This window comes from Myotis nattereri, assembly GCF_964212035.1.
Source record: "Myotis nattereri genome assembly, chromosome: 2".
NCBI classification, from domain to species: Eukaryota; Metazoa; Chordata; class Mammalia; order Chiroptera; family Vespertilionidae; genus Myotis; species Myotis nattereri.
In genome coordinates, this window is record NC_138076.1 from 91,782,176 (window position 1) to 91,806,451 (window position 24,276).

Genomic DNA, 24,276 nt, shown 5'->3' on the forward strand with positions numbered 1-24,276 from the left:
TTTAATGGCTGCGATTGTTTGATAAATATATAAATGAATAAAGGAAGGAATTGTAATCCCTGTTGGGTGATTAGTTTTTGGTATCACTTTTATTATGAAGAATAACCTTCTTTTTTAAATCCATGTATTTTTAGGATCTTCCTAAATACTATGACAACTGCCCCTTTTTCTTTTGGTTCCACACATCCTTCATAGAAAATAACAGGTATGGTTTATTATATAATCCACTAGAAATAGCCTTATCTTCAATGTTTGTGTAAGGTGTAATGGCAGGTCTTTTGCTGATTGCCATAAACTCGGTTTACAGAAACTAAAAAATCCTCAAGTCACCATTCTTCCATTCACATACTCATTTAACCTGGTTATTATAAAAATATGGCTATTCTTGAGATTTGCATTATCCTCAAGGCCATGCCATAGGACTGTGTTATAAGTTAAAACTTATTCTAATCAGATCTTGAATGTGGTAATAAATCCAGCAGTTTGAGTTTGCTCAGTACCTTAAATAGGACAGATCCTCAGTATATGTTCATTTATTGATGACTGACCACCACCAAATTCTGTGCAAAAGTAAGGTGTCACCTGGCGGCGGGGGGGGGGGGGGGGGTGTTAGGGGAGGGGCAGCTACAGCTACTCTAAAAGGTAATTGTCACACTTTTTTCTAGGACAGAAGTCATAAGACATAGTGTCTGTGAAGACAGCTAAAAAAATCATTCATAGTGTGTGCTCTCTCTCTTTTCCAGAACACACCCTAGCCTCTTCTCCCTTTTTTGTCCCTCAAAGCGAGTATCTTCTCCCTTTTCCTTCTAAGCTCCAAGGGCCCTTCTACTATTTCTGTAACTTTCTAAATGAATTTTACCTTATAATTTTTTAAAAATCATTAATAGTCTCACATTTAAAAGTGATTTCTAATAACTAAATTGCGAACCACTTTTAAAAAGGTAAATGTTAATTGATTTGAAGATTATTCCAAAGAAACTTCTGGAAACTCACTCCTGAGTCTAGAAATTCTCCACTTTAAATATTTGTTTCATGGTGCTGAAACAAATTTAAGATTATTGCTATCACAATACCACCCAACACAAAAGAAAAAATAATGTTCAAAAACTCATGCAGGTGAGTTTTGAAGCAGTGATTGTATTTGGCATGAATTGATAGTTCTCATTACATAAACCTAGCCTATTCTTCAAATATGAACTGTATCTACTCACACTTGAGTCCAGTAAGGCAACAGGAAATTGAGCATCTAATCTACATACTTATAATGTACACACATTTAATGGATTTGGATAGAGTGAATTTTAGATTGAAAATTTTTTAACCAGTTTCCTTCCCTGCATGTATACAAACAATAAACTTTAACTCACAACAGAGGCAAAGTCTCTCAAACAGATATCTGGGTGGAACTTCATTAGGTGGGACGCCTCCGAAGTGGTAATTGCTAAATAAGGACACTTTTTTTTTTCCTTTAAAAGACCATGTTCATATTAGAGAGACAACCACAGTCAGATCACTTTCCTCCTCACTTTTACATGTTTCTAAAGATTTCTTCAACATTGAAATGTCCATACTACTTGGTAAAGCTGTTTTTATTAGTTATGAGATTGTTATCAGCTAAGATGCCAACTTAATCATTGAAAAGACACTCAGTATTTTATTTCTGGTTTTAATACACACCTATTCTCTCTGGCTGATTTCTGTCACATAAAAGTTTATTTTATTAAACCCAGATGTCTTTTATTCATTCCATAAAAGGCAATGTTAAAAGAATCAGTGACATGTTGTTACTATGTGTTTGTTAGTGAATATTCAGATATTTTGCATCTCAGTAGAGAAAGTGGGAGCATTGGCTTATAAAAAACTAAGAGAAAAGTGGGCAGAGACTAATCTTGGCCAGCAAATCTTTAACGCCTTAAAAAGGGTGCCTTAAATGGCTTTTCTATAAGCCCTAAAATATGTGTGTGTGTTTTCTATTCTAGGCTTTATCTTTCAAGAAATGAATTGGATAATCCCCATAAACCAAAAGCATGGAAAATTTATCGTCCAGAGTTTGCAGTTGAAATTTATTTTGATGATGTTAAGTTGTGCCTGGTATCTGATTAAGTGTAGTTCCCCTTCTAGAATAGAATCATATTCTTCCCAATCCCTGCTATGTATTTATATCTTCAAAACCCTCTTCCTTGCTGGTATACTTATATTTACATATGTGTACATATGTTCTTGAGAATACTATTCAACATATATTAAATATATACAAGAGAAAATGTCAATGGCAATTTTTTTTCCTTTTTGAAGGAATATACTTCACACAAAGTTTTGAGATAAATTTGGAACACAATACACAGGAACATTAGTTACCACTTTTAAAAACTTTAAAGAAAACTTTTATATCAAAATAATTGGAATATTTAAAAATTGTGATTCCCCTTAATACTGTGGGTTTGTTTCACTTATTTACATATTTTTGGACAAGTATTTATTCCCTTTGTTTCACATTTGTAATTTCAGATTAGAAGGTAATTTCTATTTTCTTCCTCCATTTGATTTACAAACTAACAAATACCAGATTGACAGCAGAGACTTTTAAACCCAGAGACGTGTTTACACAGCAGCCCCTCACCCCAAACACATGCTTTTCTCTTGCTCTCCAAGCACCTCACAGAGCACGACGAGCTTTAGTCACACGCAGACGTGGGGAGACTAGGAGAATCTTGGTCAACATGACGGATAAAGCAGCTTGGGGAACTCTGAGGGAAGGTCGCCTTTTCATTCTAGTCCTGTGTCCAGAGGGAATCATTTTCTCTTTGGTACCCAGTGCTATTCTCAGTACTTTCACTGCCACTCTACCTTAAGGCCATGATTGTGCTTGAAAACAGTTCTATTTTGGCTCTGTTGAAATTATCCTTACTTGAGTGATTTTTCCTTTATTTGGCAAGGCTCTCAATTCTAGACCAAGTTAAATTCATTGGGAAACACAGCTAGCAATAAGAAACAGTGCTCTGCTAAAACACACGGAACCCATTCCTGAAAAACCTTTCACTCTGCAAAAAACACAGACTAAAATGGTTTGCTCGGGGGAGACAGGGCTGGGAGTTTAGGAGGTTTGGAGGTTTGGGGCAAACCCCTCGAACTAACAAACGCAACCAGCACATTAACCACTAACCACCCAGGTAGCAGCGCAGAATGCCTGGAGGTTGCCACAGTAGGCACTTTTAAAGGGGAAACTGGGCAATACCTTATTACAGAAGGACTGGTGGGTGCCAAGGTGGCACCGGCACAGGTGCTCTCTTCTTGTTTCAAAACAGCCCACAAACGGTCAGAGCTGCCAGTGCAGAAGGCCAACTGAAGGCTTTTTGCTTTTGACAAAAGTTATTACCCTCCTCTCCCTAACCTGGCTCCCCTGAGGGAAGAGATCTTGGAGGACCCTCTCAAGTTCCTTCCAGGTTATGACTGCATTATTCCCTGTTCATTGGTGCTACAGAAACGTGTTGTGGCAGAACAGGCTGTATTGTTTCCAGAATGCACATCAGGGGGCAGGCTTAATTGAATGGGGGAAGTGCTTAGCTGGCTCATGGAGGAGTAAGATCTATCTTTTTCAATACTGGCAGACCCCCATTTTTAAGAATCTTGCTCTTTGAAATAAGGAGATACAGTTGGGATTTTTCTTCTCTAATCTGCCAAGATCCATCAGAATTTCTGGCAATGAGTTGCCACATAAGCTTCTTCCTCTCCTAGAAAGAGAACTTGCTTAGGGTCTCCCAGGGGGTTGCTGTCTTAGAACCCAATGTGAATAACTCTTTGAACACAAGAAACTTATTTAGAATATATCAGAATGATACTGGTTTTCTTTTGTTCTTTGTTGTTGTTGTTGTTTTTAAATATACATTTTTATTGATTTCAGAGAGAAAGGGAAAAGGAGAGGGAGATAGAAACATCAGTGGTGAGAGAGAATCATTGATTGGCTGCCTCCTGCACACCCTCCACTGGGGATCGAGCCCGCAACTAAGGCATATGATTCTTTGACCGGAATCAAACCCGGGACCCTCAGTCGCAGGTTGACGCTCTATCCACTGAGCCAAACCAGCCAGGGCCTCTTTCTTTTTTTGATACTGGTTTTCTTAAACAGAATTTAATTACCTGGAACAGTATCCATAACTTAATAGAAAGAAGTTTAACTACTTAAAGAAAAAGAATGGTAACCTGCCAAATCAGACACCTCACATCCACAGCCTGGTGGAGGGAGATAGTAACTCTAGTGAACCGAGTTTCATAATTGCAGTGTATATAAAGAACTCCTCATATACTCAAATATTAGGCAAATAATTTAATAATATAGAACACTAGAATTTCTCTAAACACAGGGACTATATTTTTATCTGGAGTACGGATCTGAAATGGTACAAATTATACACGATGAATTCAATAGAATGAAAAATCAATTCCTCTGACTTTCCATTCCTTGCTCCCACTCACTCTTCCTTGCCTCAGACTGTTTCTATTGAAGATATTTAGTTAAACCTTTAAAGGCGGACATGTGAGGTCTACTGCCAACAGTGTTCACATGCTGACGGGCACCACACAGGGGCACCAGGGACCTGAGCAATTCGCTTCCTACTGGAAGCCAGTACTTCATTTCTAGCCTGTTCAGATGAAGTGCCACTCAGATGGCCAAAGAACAGCTGCCATCTCCAAGTCTGTGGGAATCAGAGGAATGAGTGTTTTGTTGCTATTACTGCATACATGTGGCATAGCTTAATAAAAATTACTTTGTTTCATTGCTTTATAAAGTCACACCCCATACAGACATTAAAACTCAACGACTGCCAGTACCAGATATAAGGGGTTCCAGCACTATCAAAGCACGATGGAGTTATGGACCCCAAGAAAATCTTGAGAATGGGTCAGCCCTGACGGTACTCACTGCGGAGTGCACACACGTTTGGTCTAGTTCTGAAAGGACTCCATCCAGGAGCACTGGCAGTCACCAGACAGGGAACAAGGACTTCTCTTGGCTTTGGCACTCTACTCCAGGAAGGGTTTCCAATTGGTGGAGACAATGAGTGAATGGTCCAAAGTGTCCAAAGAATATCTGGAATCCTACCCAGACCAGGACCCAGAGACCAAAGCTAAGGGCTGTTGTGGGCCACAAGGTCTTCACAAAGACAGCAGCACAGCCCCCTCCCCTCAGGCCCTTCCGTAACATAAAGCCCAGCAGAGGGAAGCTCTTTGTGAGAGAAGAATGGAGTTGGCACAGTGAAGGCCAAGCAGCTTTCCAAAGGCTTGATACTCTAGGCCACACCCAAGAATATTTCAGAGAGTATATGATCCCACCAAAAAAATGAATGGCACTATTTTATCAGTAGAGCAGCTTGGAAAAATCCAGGATGCTTACTCTGAAAGTTAAATCAGAAACATGGAAACCACATCAGTTTACAGTTCAATTCTTTTCTTTAAGATCCATGGATATACTAGTATTGGTTTCCAAGCACCACAGGAACCCTTTTTAAAAACTTGAGCCACTTGGTATAGTGCATGTGTTAGGCAGGTTTTAAGAGACCCTATATCTAGAATGGGTTAAGTAATCATACCATCTTCATGAAACATGTTTACCTCTGGGTTTTTCTGGTGTGATCTGATTAAACACAGAACAAAATTGTGCTTCATTCACAACACACAACCATCCAAACTGCATGTACAATACAAATTTATGCAAAATCCCTGATTATATTTAGATTGTCAGATTAGGAATGGAGGGCCAGAGGCTATCCTGTGTGTCCTACCAAGGACAGCAGCAGCAGCTTTGCTATTTCAGTACAATTATGGGCAGAAATCAGATTGTATAAAATTGAGGTCCTTCCATGAAGTTTAAGATTTAGGATAGAAGAATGGAAGACAACAAAATACTCTGAAATTAAAATAATTCCACACTGGGCTTGTACTCCATGAAACCCTGAGATGAGTTATAGTCCTCAAACACTTGTACTTGGATCCAGGTTCACTAGAATACTTCAGTCTGCTTCAAGCTGGCTCATCATCAACTTCCTGCTGTATTCATAGGCCAAAAATAGTGCCCCATTGGCGGGGAACGCTCGAATCATAGTAGGTTTCAGTCCAGAATATAAGGCCGTTATTCCTAGAAGACAAAAGGGTGGTCCAAGACTGAGTCCCTTCCTTAGAGATACTCCATGAAGCTGCATAGCATACATATTTTACACTTACAAATCCATACAACAGCATTAAAAACCAACACATGATGAAAGACCTCATTTCCAGATTTCCCCTGGACTAATGGAACTAAATACACTATAGGAAGCCGGACAACGTCAGGACTCCGAGCAAAGCTGGTTGATGCTCAGGTAACATACACCAATCCCATGCCTGGTTAACTCCTGGCAGGTGGATCTGGCAGAACTGAGGCCTCACGAGGGCAGACAGAAGGCGAACACAGAGCCACAGGCTGCCGTAATCTTGTAGCTTCGCCTGGGAGGCAAAGGCGAGGCATAGGGCCCGTGAAGAGAGCAGTTCTGGTTTTAGCATTGCCCTAAGAAGATCCAATTACATTAGGGAGGAGTAAGTACTTTGTAAAACTATAAAGTGTTATGTAAATTCAAAGAGGGGTTACTATTAGTAATATACAAGATATCTGTACTCAGGACACAAATTAAACAATTTCTGCATACTGTTACTGTGCTCTCGCTTTTAAAATCATGATAGAGGAGTTCACATCTCCAGCTTTAAGATGTATAGAGGATGCTGGAAGGACAGACTTCACTCACTATAGTAGCATAAAACTGGCTTTATACAAACATTAAGTAGAAAATCTACATCCTCCTACATAACTAAAAATTGATAGAAAATCACCTTCAGAAGTTGCTTAGTGATTCCTACTTCCAGGAGACTAAGGATTAAGCATGGTGCACATTCTTTTAAATCCCTTAGTTGTTCTCTTAGGGTCATCTGAAAATATCTATACGACATAAAACAAGTGGTGCTAACTTCAAAACATCTGTCCCCTTAAACGAAGTCCGTATTTTAATAATTCCCTCCAGGCTGTTTAGAACAAAGTATCCTAACAGGTACCTGGCTAAGGGGTTAGGAATAAGAACTTTAAACATTCTTGAGAATAATGAAAGTAAGCTAAAGAAAGGGAATTGGAAACAAATCCACAAACATGAATTAACATACAGTGCTAGACAAGGAATATGAGATGGGGCAGACACCAATTATACACGATACACTGCAACAATACCAGCAGTGAAATATGACATACATATGTGCTCTGTTTGTGCAATAACAGACCCACCTTCATTTTTCACAACACTTATACAGGTTCCAACAAATCCTGCCTGTTTTCCAGACATGGAAAGAACTTGAATTCTAGACTTGATACAATCCACTGGGTAAACAGCAAGCCAGAGGCAAATTCCACCAACTCCACCACTTAACATCAAAGGGACAGGGCCTAGAGAAGAAAATTAGCAAACAGTGTTTTATCTCAAAAACAGCTGATGTGACATTTCTAGAGGTCAAGGTAGTGGCTGCAGGTAGGTGCAAATAAAAATGCTAATGCTGTGAAGCCCAATTCTCTGAGGCAACTGTCGAACTCTAAGAGCACAGGTAAACTTCCCCAGCAGGGGAAGCCCTAGAGAGGGTCATATCAGGCTGGTCACTGTGGCTCTGAGGCCCTCCTGCCCCACCCTCCAGAGAGCTGGTCCACACAGAACCAGCAGGCCCCCAGCAGCACGGCAGTGCCCTACTAGGAGGAACGAGATGAAAGAGCACTGAAACAGAAGCCTCTTTTCAACTGTCTCATTCTGAAGTACTGTAATATTTTAAAGCCCAGCAGCCCTGATTCTTCCTTTACTGTAGAAAATAAAAGCTGTCTTATTAAACAGAACAGTTAAGCCTGGGAGCTTGAGTAATCCTAGAATAGGCCCAAAACACTGATGGGAGGTTTTACGGAAAAAGTAATCACACTCATGTGGACCAAACACTGATACGCTGTGTCAAGCAGTTAAATAGAATAAGCTAGAAAGAACTATAATTTCACTTCTCTCAAACACTATCAAGATTTATTACCAAATTTTAAGCTTATTGCAAGATAATTTACAGGTGATTTCCCTATTTATTGATGTTTTCCCATAGGGAAAGGAATTTCTGTATTTCCTCACCTCTAAGATGGAGCCAGAACAAATTAATAAATGTTATAACAGTACAGAAGTTTGGGATGCACTGCGTCAGCCTGTCCTGAGGAAATTACCAAGCTGAAAGGAGGGTGCCAACAGTCGCCAGCGCCACCTAGAGGAAGGTGCCTGCAATTGCCAGGGACACACTGCTTCCCAGTATCTGGAAATCCCAGTGCCAGGTGGGCCCCCACAAAGGGGCGCAGGGCACATGGAATCCGCAGCAACCACACCATTGGAAAGCTGACACCGTCAAACCCAAAGTGAATACATTTACCTAGTTCATCTTTTGATCTCCCTGCGGCAAAAAACGATCGACTCTGTTCATAGCCGCCGAAAAAGAAGAAATAGCCCGGTACTTCTCGAAGTAAAGTGCTTGAGAGTCCATGATAGAAGCCCAACGGGCCATCCTTTCTAAGGATACTCTTCACTACAGACCAAACTGTACTGGAAGGAGACAGAGGGAGAGTGTTAAACACAACACCGGCATTAGCACCCAATCAACAGACCTGATTAAGCTCTAGGAAGGAAACAGCTGATTTTATAAACAGAATTCTGAGAATAAAGACTCCTGGGGGAAGGAAATATCTAGAGAAGCACAGATACAATTATGTGATGATAAGTGTTATCACCTAAACTATTCTATGATACAGAAATACATTTCTAGAAGTCATATTATCAACAATGTAAAAGAACTAATGCCATTTATTCAACAGTGAATAAGTGAAGTTATAATAGGAGTATCCAAACTCAGCAAGAACAGATGGTACTCTACTTGCCCAATCCCTTACCTCCCTCAATTCCTATTTCCTTAATCTTTCTTTGGATCTGGTGTTTTGAGGAAGTTTGTCCATGTGTTTTAGGGGTTGTTTTGTTTTGTGTTAATACAGAGAAATGAGCAAGGGAGTAAATGTCCCTTGAAGATAAGACCAAAGTAATGCTATACAGTTCCTGTACGGCACACAGCAAGAATTTAGCTCTTAGAAAGGAAGGTATGCAAGAGCTTTTATTTCAAGCAGATCAGAGTCCTGCAGCAGCCAGAACACAGGGCACTTTCCACCTGGGCTCCTCCTCTTCCTAATGGTTGTGCCACAGCAGACTGTGTCCCGCCAAACAGCAAGAAAGCAAAAACCACACACTCCTCTAGCTTCTCACTTCGTTATCATCAGGTGACCTGGCTTGGACCAATGCAGGATTAAAGCCTGAGTTAGTAAAGGCCACTGCTTTTAATGGTTCTCTCTCTCTGAGGGCTTCCGAAGGCTCCAAAGGCATTACCCTTAGCTAGGTCCTTCTAACACAGCTCTCATTCTGTAATGCACATGACAAAGTAATCCAATTCAACACAATTAGCCTGCCTTCCAATCCAAGTCAACCTTAAAGCATCACATACCCCTGGGTGGACACTGCTGTGCCTCACTATAGTCACCCAATAGTTACTTTTGTGCAAGATGTCTGTTTGCCAAAGTCCTTTGGCTCTAACAATTACTTTCTCTTTTTTTTTTTTAATACTTGCCCGAGAATATATTTTCCATTGCTTTTCAGAGAGAGTGGAAGGGGGAAAGGAGGGGGGGGCAGGAAGGAAGAAAGAAACATAGATGTGAGAGAGACACATCAATTGGTTGCCTCCCACATGCGCCCCAAATGGGGCAGGGATCGAACCTGCAATCTATGTGCCCTTAACCAGGAATCGAATCTGCAACCCTTCAGTGCATGGGCTGATGCTCTAACCATTGGCACTAGCCAGAGCTTTTTTTTTTTTTTTTTAAATCCTCATCAGAGGACATGCTCAGAAAGAGGGGGTTGGGAGAGGAAGACAGGGTAGGAGAGAGCGAGAAACATCCCTGTGAGAAACATTTATCAGTTGTCTTCTGTATATGCCCCAACTGGGATAGAACCTGCAACCTTTTAGTGCACAGGACATGCTCAACCAACTGAGCCACTCAGGCCAATGTTTTTTGTTTTGTTTTTTAAATGGATCCAGTTTAATTTTTTTTATCCTTACCCAAAGACATGGGTATTTTTTTGTTGTTTTATTGATTTTTAGAGAGAGAGGAAGGGAGAGAAAAAGAGAGAAACATCGATCAGTTGTCTCCCATAAGTGCCCTGACTGGGGGATTGAACCACAACCCAGATGTAACAATTACTTTCTTTAAAAATACCTTAAACTACTTTCAAAGGACATGAGGACAACTTTATGGGTGCTGTTCACGTTCTATTTTTTAATCTGGCCATTGGTTACAAAGGCATGTTCATTTTGTGGCTACATATAGAACCACACACGATTTCTGAGTGTATATATTTCAATAAAACGTTTTAAAGTCTTACACATTTGAACCTCTGGTTATGACTAACAGATTCAAATTGGTTGTAATGAATCTCAAGGCTGCAGGAAACAGGGCTCTGTGACATACCCCACCCTCACTGGGAGGAGATTAAAAATGGTTATCTACTGGTTTGTCCCAACAGACTTATAGGCTTTGAGTTAGCCACAGCCATACCCCCCACCAGAACTTCTGTCAGCCAGATGTTACAATAAAAAAGCAAATTTTGAGGTTAACAAGGATAATCAATTACTTTTTGATTCAAATAAATCATATTGCATACCATTACTCACAGGGTAACTAGACTCTGCTTTCAAGACCGAGTTGAAGAGTGATCATTTGATCACTGAAGAAAGCTATGTTTACAGGAGCTTCCGTGGGTTTTCAGACCTTGGGCCCTTTGTAGGTAAAAGTAAAGGATTAGGGAGCGGGGTTAAGGAAGTTAGCACTAGGATCTGGGCTGATCAGCCTGAACATCTTGTGAATCCTGGGAACAGGCAGCAAATATTCATCTCCGATTCCAAATGAGCACTTGTGAAGGCTCAGCTCTCAGTACTAAAGCTCCCATCCTGGTTGGAGATCATGCCTTACTTACAAAACAGGCCAAAAGGGGATACTCCTGGCTTCTTCACTTGTGGGATATTACATATCTGTCAGATGGGGTGATGGTCCAACCATCACCCCGTCCATTTAGAAAATTATCCTGTGACTATAGGGGAAAGGGTTCTAGAAAAACCATATTTTGGAGTAGATAAATCTGTCTTTCTATTACTTGATTTTAGTACAACATGAAATTACAAAGTACTCAATACAATAAGGCAACAGAGACCTATTGTTTGTGCCCAGGGGTACTTACTTCTGGCTTTTGGCTATCTTTCCTGAAGTCTCCATTTCGTACATGGTCTGTAGCCGGCACTTCACGAGCTCAGTGGGGCAGAGCACCAGTGCAGCAAACGCAGAGGCAAAGGAACCAGCAGCTGCATTCTGCAGATCACTGAAAGGACACAGCACAGGCGACCAATTACCTGCCCCGTTCTTCATTCACTCGGCACTCACCATGCTGAAACTCTCCGGTGGTAGAGCAGAGCGTGCATAAGAGAAAACAGTTCCTGAGTACCCACCGGGAATCTGCACTGGCTGCTTTACCTAAGGATTCCACAACCCTGTGAGGTTGACAGCAATACACCAGTCTCCACACGGGGAAAATAACGTGCCTAGTCACACAGCTTCCACGTGGCAGGGCTAGGATTCAAACCCAGGTCCGCCTGACGGTAAAATCCATGCTCTTTTTATTGGTCACATGCTATGGACTGAATGTTTGTCTCCCATCCCCAAACTCCACGTGGAAGCCTAGCCACAAGGTGATGGCATTTGAAGGGGTTCCTTTGGGAGGTAATTAGGTTTAGATGAGATCATGAGGGTGGAGACCTTCTGGTGAGATTAGTACCCTTATCAGAAGACACCAGAGAGCTAGTTTGCGTGCGCTCTCTTCCATGCAGAACACAACAAGAAGGCATCCCTCTGCAAGCCAGGAAGAGGGCCCTCACTAGACACCGAATCAGCCAGCACCTTGACCTTGGACTTTCCAGTCTGAAGAACTATGAGAAACAAATGTTTGTTGTTTAAGCCTGCAAGTCAATGGTATTTAGTTATAGCTGCCAGAACTAAGACACACAGTGACATAAAAAAGCAAAGCATGGAGAGGAAGAAAAAAATTACCCATAGTCCTACCACCCTAACACATGCACTGTTAATATTCCAGTGTATTTTGCTCACTAAGCTTTACATAAAACTAGGTTCTGAGGACATCCCTACACACCCAAAACCCAACCTGGAGCAAACATGTATTACAACTGCCACAGATGAAAATCCAAGATAAGTTTTTAACTCAAAAGTTGTTCATTCCAAAAAGATTTCCCAGTTCAGCTAATAACCTCCTGACTGCAGCAACACAGAGGGCATGTAGGGAGGGCAAAGCCAGTGTGAGTCTGCAAGTTCAATGGTTGCAGGTAAAATGGCTAAGCTGGAAATAGAAATGGAGGAATGAATGCAAATAAATACAAAAACAGAAGTTTTCACCTCCTCGTCTCATATCCGTTTAGTGCCACCAGCCAGTCACCAGCAGCATTGTGAAACTGAAATCCAATAGAGTTCAAGACTATGGTGGAAAGTCTTAGAAACTGTCAGGAAGGCTTCTCTGAGAGTTCATGGGGGTCAGAAAAGATGATCCTTCCATCCCTCGGGCAATGTTTCATCAAGGGAGCACGACTGGCACATGGGGTGGAACAACCTCCGCTGGGCAGGAAGGACCGAGCTGCTCACAGCAGGACAGCTGGCTCCCGGACACTCCCCTGTTAAATGCCAGCATCCTGCTGTCACTGGACAACCAGCAGCACTCACAGATTTCCAAAAGTCCCCGGGGAGGAATCCCCTCAGCTTACTGGCCCAGGTACAGAGAGCCCCTTACAATTTTTCTCCAAACTGTGAGCAAAAGCTTAACAGACCTACCACATTCAGTTATCCTAAAGTTACAGTAAACTACTAGCTAAATAAACTGATGTCAAACAGCAGTGTCAAATCAAGGGCCACTTCCAATCCCAGCTCTGGTATCCACTCTCCTGGTAGCCTGGCCTCAGTGCCTCAGAAGGATGTATGGCTGGTGTTAGGTCTCAAAAGGTTGGCTCGGAGCAGCTTACTCTCAAGAGGAAGACACTGCTTACAGTATGGACTCCCTTTTGATGTTAGAGAATTGAACATCATACCATTCTGGTGCAGAGCCAGATACACAACTATGCTGGCACTCAGCTCTCCGGAGTGTGGAAACTGCCTGTCACTCAACTCCACTCCTACCCACTCCATTCCTACTGCGCTCGGTTCTCAAAACCAAAGCTTAAAATGGTTTCTGCTGTCTTTCAGCCAGCCTGCAGATCCATACTTGGCCTCCCTTGGGGACTCTCTGTCAATCTGCTGACAGGAAACAGTCAATCAGGGTCATTAACCAGTTTGCCAAGTTTGCAGGAACAAAGGTGGCATCAGTAAATGGAGCCGCCCATTCAATCTAAGATGTAATGGTTTGGACACCTGAACAAACACCTATCATGTCGTTACAATGCAACAGCAAGGCCAGATCAGACCCGCCTGGACTTTGGCTTTCTAATAAATACTTTCATCTACCAAGGCACTAAATGAGGTCCATGGGCCCCAGGCTGGGCCTAACGTATAAGCGTTGAGAGCTGGCACTGAAATGGCGACAGGCATAGGATGGGATTTTGCAAGAATTGGCTGTTTATCACCCATTTAACAAATATGTACCTGAACAATCCTGCCATGTAAGATCTTGTCCAGCCAAAGGTCAAAAGAAGATACCACTCAGGGCAGTGTTCAAACCAAGAACAGACAAATATTTACAATATTACTGAAATTCACAACAGGTTTTCTCAAGCGGTTTCTTCTTTTCACTGCTCTGCTTATTCATCTTTTATCAGGATTTGACCCCTACAAAATACTCTAATTATGGTCTTATGGAAAATGCTGGATGGGGCTGGAGCCCTGGCTTTCTCAGCCATTACCGTGTGACTTTTGAGCACGCCAGTACCTGCACTCCATTTCCTCTCTGAAACATAACACCCACTTTGCTCGTCCCACAGGACCATTAGGGCTAAAAAACACAGCATACACGTCAGAGCTCTGTAAACTCTAAGGCAGCATTTCCCCAACAGGTGACAAGCAAACGCTGTTCTGCAAGATGAAAAAGAATCTGAATTCAAAAGATAATTGAGTGCTGGTTTAGGCCAAGGGAAATAGGAAGGTGTCTGTCTTGCAGGACTCCTCCAGAATCCCATGTGGTTGCTGTTTCCCATCTTCTCTAAGGATGTTGGAGGCCCAGACTCCTCAGTCCAGAGTCTCTTCCTCTAATGGGGTGAGCTGCAGTCATAGCAGGTTCTTCCTGTCAGTCTCTACTCTGGGAAATCTCACTCTCCTGGTTTGTCTCCTGCTTTTCTTTACTTCCTCCCCTTTTCCTGGCCCTCTATACTGGAGGTTCAGTACTCAGCCCTCCACAAATGTTGTCTCCATGAGTGAGCTCACCAGCCCCGAGCTTTAAAAAAACAGGTTCCATCCATCAAGACAGAATTCCTTCATATAAAAGGGAGCATGCTTAGACCTCTAGGCACCTCCAAGGAAACATTTCTGTACAAAAGGAACCTAACTTCAGTCATGTAGGACCTTAATTGCAATGGGATTCCAAATTCCTACCAAAATAACCAATAAGCCTGCCCTTTGCAACCATGAGGCTGACAGAATAGTTTTAAGTTATTTCAAGCATGGCAATGCTCAAAGGGGGCATGGATAAATATCCCAGGGGCTTTCAAATTCTTTTTAGTCTATGTATAATAAATGCCCAAGAATGACAGGACACAAGCCAAAGTTTGATGTTTGGGGCAGACTTGGCCAAAGAAGATTCACCAATAATTTCTCAGATGCTCCTGACCCTTCCTAAAATTCCAATTCTCTCCTCAAAGTTATTTGGTTCAGGCAATCTCTTCCAAGACTTTTTATTTTGCTGATGAAATAGAACCTAAAGTTTGGGTCACAAGTTGCACCTATGGTTTTAGTCTAGCACCTCTGACCACAAGAGAAGCAGCCCCACCATCAGCATCTTAAAAGCATTCTCCTGAAGAATACCAATGCCTAAGGGTGGGCTGGCAATTCTCCCTTTGTGTAATGCAAATGTGCATTCCAACACAATCACTATATATCCTATCTAATAACAGACAAAAATGGTAATTGATCATACCTTCGCTACGCCTCCCATTGGCTAATCAGTGTGGTATGCAAATTAACCGCCAACAAAGATGGCAGCTAATTTGCATACTGCAGGCAGGGCGGGTCAGCGCCATCCCGCCTGCCCTGCTGCCATCCGGGCCTGCTATTTGCCACTCGGGGCAGTGGGGCGGGACAGCGCCATCCCGCCTGCCCTGCCGCCATCTGGGCCTGCTATCTGCGACCCGGGGTGGCCGGGTGGGACAGCAGCAATCGGCCGGCCCAGCTGGGTGTCCTGTGTGTGACCCGACCCAGGGCGGCGGGGCGGGACAGCGTGGCTCCTCTGTCACCCCGGCTTCCTCATCATAGCTCCTTTGGGGGCCTAAACCTTTAGTCGGACATCCCCCGAGGGCTCCCTGGCTGCCAGAAGGATGTCTGACTGTAAGCTCAGGCCTGATCCCCCCAGGGTGTGGGCCTAAGTCGACAGGTGGACATCTCCCAGGGGTCCTAGACTGCAAATGGGCGCAGGCTGGGCTAACGGATGCCCCCCGCCCCCCGAGTGCACAAATTTTTGTGCACCGGGCCTCTAGTATATATAAAAGCCTAAGTGACCTTTCAACCAGTAGATATGATGTGCACTGACCACCAGGGGGCAGACACTCAACGCACAGGCATGGAAACATGGAACAGACTTATGAATCTCAGGGAAAGGGGGAAGGGGGAGGGTGGGAAGAAATTAACCAAAGATCTTATATGCATACTAGAGGCCCAGTGCACAAATTCGTGTACCGGTGGGGTCCCTCAGACTGGCCTGCAGGGACCGGGCCGAAACCGGCAGTCTGACATCCCTCGAGGGGTCCTGGATTGCAAGAGGCCACAGGCCAGGCTGAGGGACCCCACAGGCATGAGTCCACCCACTGGACCTCTAGTGTATTCATAATCAGAAAGAAAGTAGTTATTTTTAAAAAGGAAACATTTTCTCCATAAAGTATCATAAAATCTTGACTATACAACAGTGTTGCTTTTTTACAAATCAAAAAAGTGTCAGTGTCTTCAATCACCTCAGCTTTGCCTGCTTGTCCAATCCCACCACTTTCCGCACCACCTGCTGGCAGAAGCCGTAGCACATGAAGAGGACAGAGTTCTCGGCGATGTTGGCGATGAGCGCTGGGCTGGTCCCCTTGTAGAAACCCCGGAAGCCCACCTGTGAGTAGGTCTTTAGGCAGCAGTCAGTGAGGCCCCTGTACAGGTCAGGGAACGTCTGCATCTTCACTTTCATCGTGTCGAAGGGCTGCCCAGTCAGCACACATGCTGTGCCCCCTGCGAACAGGACAGAAGTCTTCTGTAGCACAAGTCTATGGCTACGTTTTAGAGTGAAGACTCAATCACCCATGGAAACGAGGGGCAGGCAGCCTACCCCAGCACTGACTCCTGCTTCAGCTCATTTAGACCTCTTGCTCCCCCAAACCTTCTCACCCAGTCCAATAAACAACAAGCCCCCAGCTCCTGCCCTGAAACAGCTCACATGGTAGAGACACTGATGTGGACTCAACAGTCCAAAGCCACTGATACAAAGGTGTGGCATGTGTTAGCAGCATCAGCAATGGGGTCAGAGGGATCTGGGCTTGAAGCCTGGCTCTGCTGTGAGATCCCGAACACGTGAGACAAGTGATGTAACTTCCCAGCCTCAATTCCTAGCAGGGTTAGTGTAAGGATCGAATATAACAATGGATGAGAAGGCTTAACATATGGTGGCTACATAACAAGTGGTTAATAAATAGCAGTTGCATCCTGGCCGGTGTGGCTCAATTAGTTGGAGCATCGTCCTGTGTGTGCACCAAAGGGTTGTAGGTTCAGTTCCCGGTCAGGATGCATGCGGGAGGCAAACGATTGATGTTTCTCTTTCTCTCTCTTTAAAATCAATTTAAAAAAAAATATATCCTCAGGAGAGAATTTTTTTTTAAAAAGCAGTTGCTGTGTGCATGTGTGTGTGTGCGCGCGCGTGTGTGCTATGCAGGTAGCCATATAAAAGAAAGGGCAGAGAAGTCTGGAAAGAGTTAATCACTTTTCTTGCCTAATGCCTGGTGCTGGTGACTACCAGAGAATAATAAAGGGATAGGCATCAGATAAAGAAAAGAGTGTCTAATTAATCCCTGAAAAGTTAAGTATCTGAGCCTACAAGAAAGTCTCTATTTGAACTCTACCAATACATGATTTGTATTCAGATAGGCAATGAACTAAAACGTACATTTGCTTAGCAAAAATCATATATTTATTTGATTTTATACAGTAAGAATATTAAATACAGAAAATCCAAAGATCACTTCAAGAAAAATTCTGAATGTAAGGAAAAGAAAGACCTAAAATGACCCTATTATATCCCCAAATCCTGAATTGAATCTGCATTTTGGGAACTGGCACTGGCTAATATTTCTACTTTCCCTTGGGCCTGCAAGGCCACCTTATCTCAGTTGTCTCATGCTTGTGTTATAAAACATAACCACTGATAAGGTTATTAAAGCCTAATCAAAACTGAAGAGAAGGAGTTCATAAATTATTTAAGAAACAAACTCAGAGACACAGACAACGGTACAAAGGTTTACAAGAGGGAAGGGGGAGGGGGAGGATGAAGAGGATAAAGGATGAAGAGGATGGTGATGGTGGGAGACTATACTATAGGGTGGTGGTGGTGAGCACACAATGCAATATACAGATGATGTCTTATAGAATCGTACACCTGAAACCTATATAATGTTATTAACCAATGTCACCCCAATACATTTTGTTTTTAGTTTAAGAAATGCAATTTCATAATTTTAACATTATGCATAGTTATTCCAACTCAGTTGTAGAAAGTAGAGATTGTGGAGGGGCTGCTAAGAATAGCTCCCAATTAATTACTGGGAAATAAACAGGCATTTCCAAAGAATGTGAAAACTGTTTGATCTCTTCTCTTAAGCAAATCACAAGTATGATCTTTGTGGTTCTATCACTACTGATTGCTTCTTTTAGGAGAGTAGTAATACATTTCTGTCTTATCTAATTATCCCTAATTCTGAATTACAATTTAATAAAACATCACTATTATTAGAGTTATTCTCTCCTAGGTACTAATGGGCCAAAATAAAATAAGATCCTAATTATCTCACAATAATTTAATTATTCCAAAAGATGAGGTGAATGTCAGAATTTTTAAACTTGGTACATAATTTAGATGACTTAGATGCAGATAAACTGAATAAAGCATTTAATTCAGAGCATTCATGTTTTAACTGGAAGTTTTCCATAGTCTTACAATTATCCTGAATGGTCCAGACATCATAGGTTACTAGACTAGTAATATGCATTTGTTGCATATCTGTAACAGTTACATTTCTAACAGGAAAAAGGTAGGAGCCTAATGAATTTTCAAATGCTAGCTATAATGCTCTCCTTTCATCCATGAAGGTAAGCTAATTCCGCAGGTAATTTACCACACACAAATGATACTGTCGAGGCACTCATCATGTCCATCAAGTGGGTGACCACTATTCTGAACACCAGCACCAACCAACGGGGCCAGGTCCTCAGATACCTACCAAGTCAATGAATATGAATAATTTACAGGAACTAAACATTTCTTCATGTGCTTAGCCCTCAGACCTCTGATCATCTCATCCTCCTTGAACACATGGAAATAGCCTCTGCATTCTCTCATAGGTATCACAGTGGGTCCTGAATTTTATTCTGCAAGAGGCACTCAAACCGTCTTGTACTCTATGCTTTACCAAGGTTGCTGTTGGTGGATTTTCAGTCCTTGATGTAGTTGAGTCAGCAAACATCAAGGTGCTGAGGAAGTCTAGCAGGCACAGACAGTGTCACGGTGAAGGACAGCTCACAGGGAGAGCAGAGGTGAGAAGCGGAATTACTTGGTGCACCCACAAAGAGGTGAGAACCGCAACCCCCTCTGGAGGCAGTCAATAAATGTTCAGTTTAACAACACAGAGAGCTGTATCACTGTCAAAGAATTCCCATTTAAAAATACTGGCATTTGAGAGGATAAACTTCAAAGACCTAAAGTGCCATATCCCTCAACTATGCTGGTTGAACAAGCATGCTGCGTCAGAGCAGCGGAGCGGGGTGCATAACCTCACAGTTCTTCACCTAGTCCAGCGCTGCCACAGGTTTCCCCTGTGAGGTTACACTGCTGAGATCCACGCAGCCTCATTTCAACAATGCAGTTACCTATCTTCTTCAACCCCCTCCCCATTCTAGCTGCTGGGGCTCTCGATCCTCTCCTAGACTCCTACAGCAGCTGCAGACAGTCGGTGACAGCTTCCCGCCAGATAAGCTGCACTAAAAATCTGCTTGGTGGGGAGGTTTGCTTAAACGAAAAAGGAGAGATACAGAAGAACCTGTGTGTGTTACACCCTCACCGCGGCTCGTTCTTACATGCTAATCACTTCCATGGGTGGGCTGTGTCCACAAAACACTCAGGTCCCTCTGCTCCTGGCCAGCAATAAAATCCCCAACGTCCAACAGTTTCCCCCTGCAGAGAGCTGGGGCAGTGAAGGCTCCAAACTAAGCCCACCTCCAGGAGTGCTATTGCCCCATTAGAAACTATTAAAACAAAGAGGACAACAGAACTAGACAGGGAACCAAGCAGCCAAGGTCCTAGCCTTGTCTGTGCACCATCAAGCTGTGCAAGCTTGAACAAAGCCATCTGGGCCCCTTTTCTATGTTCAGAATGAGCATTAGAGCCAATGGTCTCTAAAGGCCCGACTAGCACCGTCACTTGAAGAGTGAGACCCTCCAATATGGAATGGCTGCTTCCCCTTTGCATTCCACATACAGGGAGCTCTTAGGTCACTGCCAGGAACCTCCTCTGCTCAGTGCTCACAAGTCCCTCACCAGGTGAAAACACAGCCCCCTGGAGAGAAGCCTGTTGTTCTTGGAAGTTAAATGACCCAGGGCAGTGCTGTACCAGAGAAGGGTGACCCTGTGCTTCCAGGGCAGGAAGAAACATCTGCTCTCAGTTTTCAGGAAAAGTTAATGTTAGCATGTGTAGGAGCCCCTACATGTTCAGTCACCAGCAAATGCTTTACACACCAGACTCCCAACAATACAGTTGCAATTTACAGCTTTAAAATTCACTGTAAATTATAAATGTGGCATACAAATGCCTTTCTTGGAAAAGGTAAGCTCTTCAACTCTATCACAACAGATTTGACATCTTTGATAGAGTGACTGAAGGACATTAAATTCCAAAAGCTGAGACTCTCTCATGTGGTTAAATATCCACCTATTGCAGAGACCAAATGGGTCCACTGTTTTGTGTCAGTGTCCAAATGTGGCATGGACAGGCAGGCGGGCAGGGCACGAGGTCTGAGGGGCTGCAGTTGGATTGTACAGCATGGTGAGGAGCTGACCCAAAGTCACACAGCAGGCAAAAGTTTCCCCAGCTCCTGGGTTGGGACACTCCCTGTGGTCTCTAACCTGGGAGCTGGTGCCCTTACCCTGCACTTATCAGTGTCTGCAGTGGGCTGTTTCTAGCCTTCCTCATTAGCTCACCTTGGACGACCTTTGGTTCATGGGAAAATACTTTGTTCTTCTCTGAAATGCAATTTCTTTTTTACAATGAAGTGAACGACAGGATGAGAGTAGGTGACCATGTGGATCTGTTGAGCCACAAAGCCCCACTGGATAATAGGACAGTGGGCAGCCCAACCCTCTAGCCCAGGGGTCCTCAAACTTTTTAAACAGGGGGCCAGTTCACTGTCCCTCAGACTGTTGGAGGGCAGGACTATAGTTTTAAAAAAAACTATGAACAAATTCCTATGCACACTGCACATATCTTATTTTGAAGTAAAAAAACAAAACGGGAACAAATACAATATTTGTATTTGCATGTGGCCCGCGGGCCGTAGTTTGAGGACCCCTGCTCTAGCCTCTCCATTCTTCATCGGAGCTGCAACCCATTATAAGAATTGGTGTAAGAGGCAAGCATAAACCAAGGTTTTCATCTGGGAAGTCTGAGCATTAGAGTGCTCCCCAGTCCTAATATAACACAGGAATCTGGAGGACAAGTTACTAGCCATCCACTTCCCATTCCGTCCTTTGCATCAGGCTGAGCCAAGGTGACCTTTGTAAAGAATAGCCTGTGTGTTAGAAGCTGTGCCGGGGAGTACTTACTTGTACCCCATGGGGCCACAGTCTGCACTGGGGCTCAGGCCCAGGTCCAGCCCACCATTCCCCAGCAACTCCTAGGGCCTCACCTTACCTTTCGGGGCTTTAAGATACAGTGAATGTCAGTCTAATTTACCAAAGATATTTCTAAAGGGTGTCCTCCTTTCCTTCCCTGGCAGTAGTAAGGACAGTAACTGGGATTCCCCGGAGACATGGCTGGGTGTTATTTTTACACTGCAAGGGCTCTGAAGACTGCTAGGCTTGGAGTGAATCCCAAGTAACCTGCACATCCAGCCAGGGACAAAGAACAGGGACTTCAGCTTGAAGGTGCAATGTTTTCCAGCTGTAAACCGGACACCTTCCCACCCTGCACCTTGACTCATACTTTGTTAATCCTCACCCAATGATATTTTTCCCATTGGTTTTTAGAGAGAGTGGAAGGGAGGGGAGGGAGTAGAGGTTGGGGAGGGAGGAAGAGGAGGGGAAGAGAGGGGGAGAGGAGGGGAAGAAGGGGATAGAGAGGGGAAAGAGAGAAACATTGATGTAGTAAGAGAGATACATCAATTGGCTGCCTCTGGCACACACCTCAACTGGGACTGGGGATCGAACTTGCAACCCAGATACGTACCCTTGACTGGGAATCGAACCAGTGACCCTTCAGTGCATGGGCTGGCGATCTAACCACTGACCTACACTACTCAGGGCCTGACTCATACAGTTTTAATATAATGGGAACTAGTCTACCTTCTGCTGTGCTCAGAACTCAATATTACACTTCCGTTAAATGAATTCATTCTGAGTTAAACCATATTGGTTTTGGGGTGACAAAGTAATATTTTCACGATGCTTTCCCTGGATCTCACTTATAGAAAGTCCTTGAGGAGGAGAGGATGGCGTTTTCTCTGGGATTACCTGCGGCCCCTGCTGTGAGGTCGATGGCAGCTTGGATGGCAGGATTGGACTTCATGCTTGCCCACTCCTCTGCTGGGCTCCGTAGAAGGCAACTCTCTGAGGCTTACAATGGGCACCTCATATCCCTGGGAGGAGGCAAGAGTTCACCATCAGACAGGCCTTTGCAGCCTCCCTTTCTCTAAACCTGCTGCCTGGTTACTGGACCTGAACTTCTGGGAGCTGGGAAATCAGCTCCAAAGGAAGTGGGCTCAAGATGTCAGTGCTGTTTAGTGACTGGCCTCCCTTTTTACCTGGCCACCACCTCCTCACAAAAAGCTCACAGATCAAAAACCGTCCTTCGGTATCAATGTTACAGCCCTGGTGAGCGGCACTTCAATCCCACCATTCTGAAACCCTTAGAAACAAATACCAAATAAGTGAGCTAGCCACTGACGTCCGAAGTCACATCAAATAAGTTTTGTAGAGACTTAAGTTGAACCATCACTCCGCTAGGCTCAGTTCTACATTCAGACAGCAGCCTGTGCTGGGTCCCTTAGAGAAGTCACAAAACAGCTGGGCTGGGGAAAAACAACAGGTTCAGAGCTGTGCCAGTGACACATGCCAAAGTCCGAATGCCTGTCTACTCTGCCACCAACCGGATGGCGCCTTGGACCCCTAAAGCTGGGGGTCCCCATCCATACAAGGCAAATATTAAAAGCATTATTGTTGTAATACAAAGGCAATCACAAATAGCCACGTGGGACAGATAATGAACTGTGACCATGCATCAGTTCTTAGAACCAGCAAAACACAGCACTGAACATCAGTTATCATAATCACAGTCCCCACCAGTGCTTCTCAACCATGTGTGCACACAAATCACCTGGGGACCTTGCTGAACTGCAGATTTTGATGGACAGGCCTCAGGTGAGACCAGAAATGCTGCCAGCCCTGGTAATGCCTGACCACCAACCACACTTTGAGAACACCTGCTCCATTGTGTCCCAAATATGTTTGACAAGAACCACTTCTGGGGCACCTGTTAAATGTTCAAATAACAGGCTTCTCTCCTGGAAATCTTGATTCTGTGTAAAAACCAGAGCTTACTCCTCTACCTTTAGACAAAATTCAACTATTGCTGAGGTATAGACTTAATATAGAGTACAAAAAGCAATGGTGGCTCAGTAACATAGAATATCCAAATAACCAATTTAGCAACCAACTCTGTATGATTTTCAAACTATGTAAGTGACTTCTCTAACAACAAGGAACAGTTTCATCCCCATTACACTGAAGACCTGTGTGATCCGTCAGGCCACCATTCAGGAGGGGCACTGAGGGGTGGGCTGGGTCAGTGATGAACACCATCTCCTAAAGGTCAGAAGAAAATAATTTTAACCACTTGAAGAAGGTTGCCAATAACCACAGACCAAGAACCTAACTTTTTTTTACAAAAAAATTTAAAACCAGCAACAATAAAATCACAGTACTTAAAGCAAATGGCAATGATGTAATGTTATTGACAGGCCTGGAGAGGCAGTACCAATGGTTGATAAGGTGGTGGCCATCCAGTTTCTGGAGAAGGATGTCAAGATCATAATCTAATCTCCCCCCTTTTCCAGATGGAAAATTGAGGCCAGAGAAAGATGAACTGTGAACGTGCATCAAGGAGTCACAATAGGGGCTGGGCGGAGGGAGGAAAAGGGGTGGGGGGCATTGGAGACATCAGTAATACTATCAACAGTTAAAAAAAATTTTTTTTTTAAGGAGTCACACAAACAGGGCACATCCAATGTGGCCTCTCAGTGTCTTCATTCCTTTTGGAATGGACATTTCTTTCTTAGGAGGAAAAGAAAGGCACGCCGGATTATACAATGCCATCACTGTGGATTCAGCCCCCTCAGGTAAGCCGAACTTATTAAACACGTCAAATCCTACAAATAACTACTTGTAGA

General features: G+C 43.5%; 2 protein-coding genes across 2 annotated transcripts in view; one reads left to right on the forward strand and one right to left on the reverse strand.

Moving 5' to 3' along the window:
- The window catches only part of LOC308513775 (phosphatidylinositol 3,4,5-trisphosphate 3-phosphatase TPTE2-like), a gene marked incomplete at both ends in the record, with an annotated part of 89,338 nt that extends 87,235 nt beyond the window's left edge, over positions 1 to 2,103 (forward strand). The window contains 2 exons of the mRNA XM_081083911.1: positions 135 to 205; positions 1,980 to 2,103. Coding sequence (XP_080940037.1) covers positions 135 to 205; positions 1,980 to 2,103 — 195 coding nt within the window. The remainder of the gene's footprint in view (positions 1 to 134; positions 206 to 1,979) is intronic.
- A 2,208-nt stretch (positions 2,104 to 4,311) lies between these two features.
- SLC25A15 (solute carrier family 25 member 15) lies at positions 4,312 to 22,397 on the reverse strand (the record flags this gene model as incomplete). The annotated part of the gene is made up of 6 exons (XM_081082823.1): positions 4,312 to 6,133; positions 7,304 to 7,462; positions 8,461 to 8,630; positions 11,361 to 11,498; positions 16,327 to 16,585; positions 22,343 to 22,397. The coding sequence occupies 6 exons, from the start codon at positions 22,395 to 22,397 to the stop codon at positions 6,009 to 6,011; spliced, it is 906 nt and encodes a 301-aa protein (XP_080938949.1). The 3' UTR covers positions 4,312 to 6,008.
- Positions 22,398 to 24,276: the final 1,879 nt, after the last annotated feature.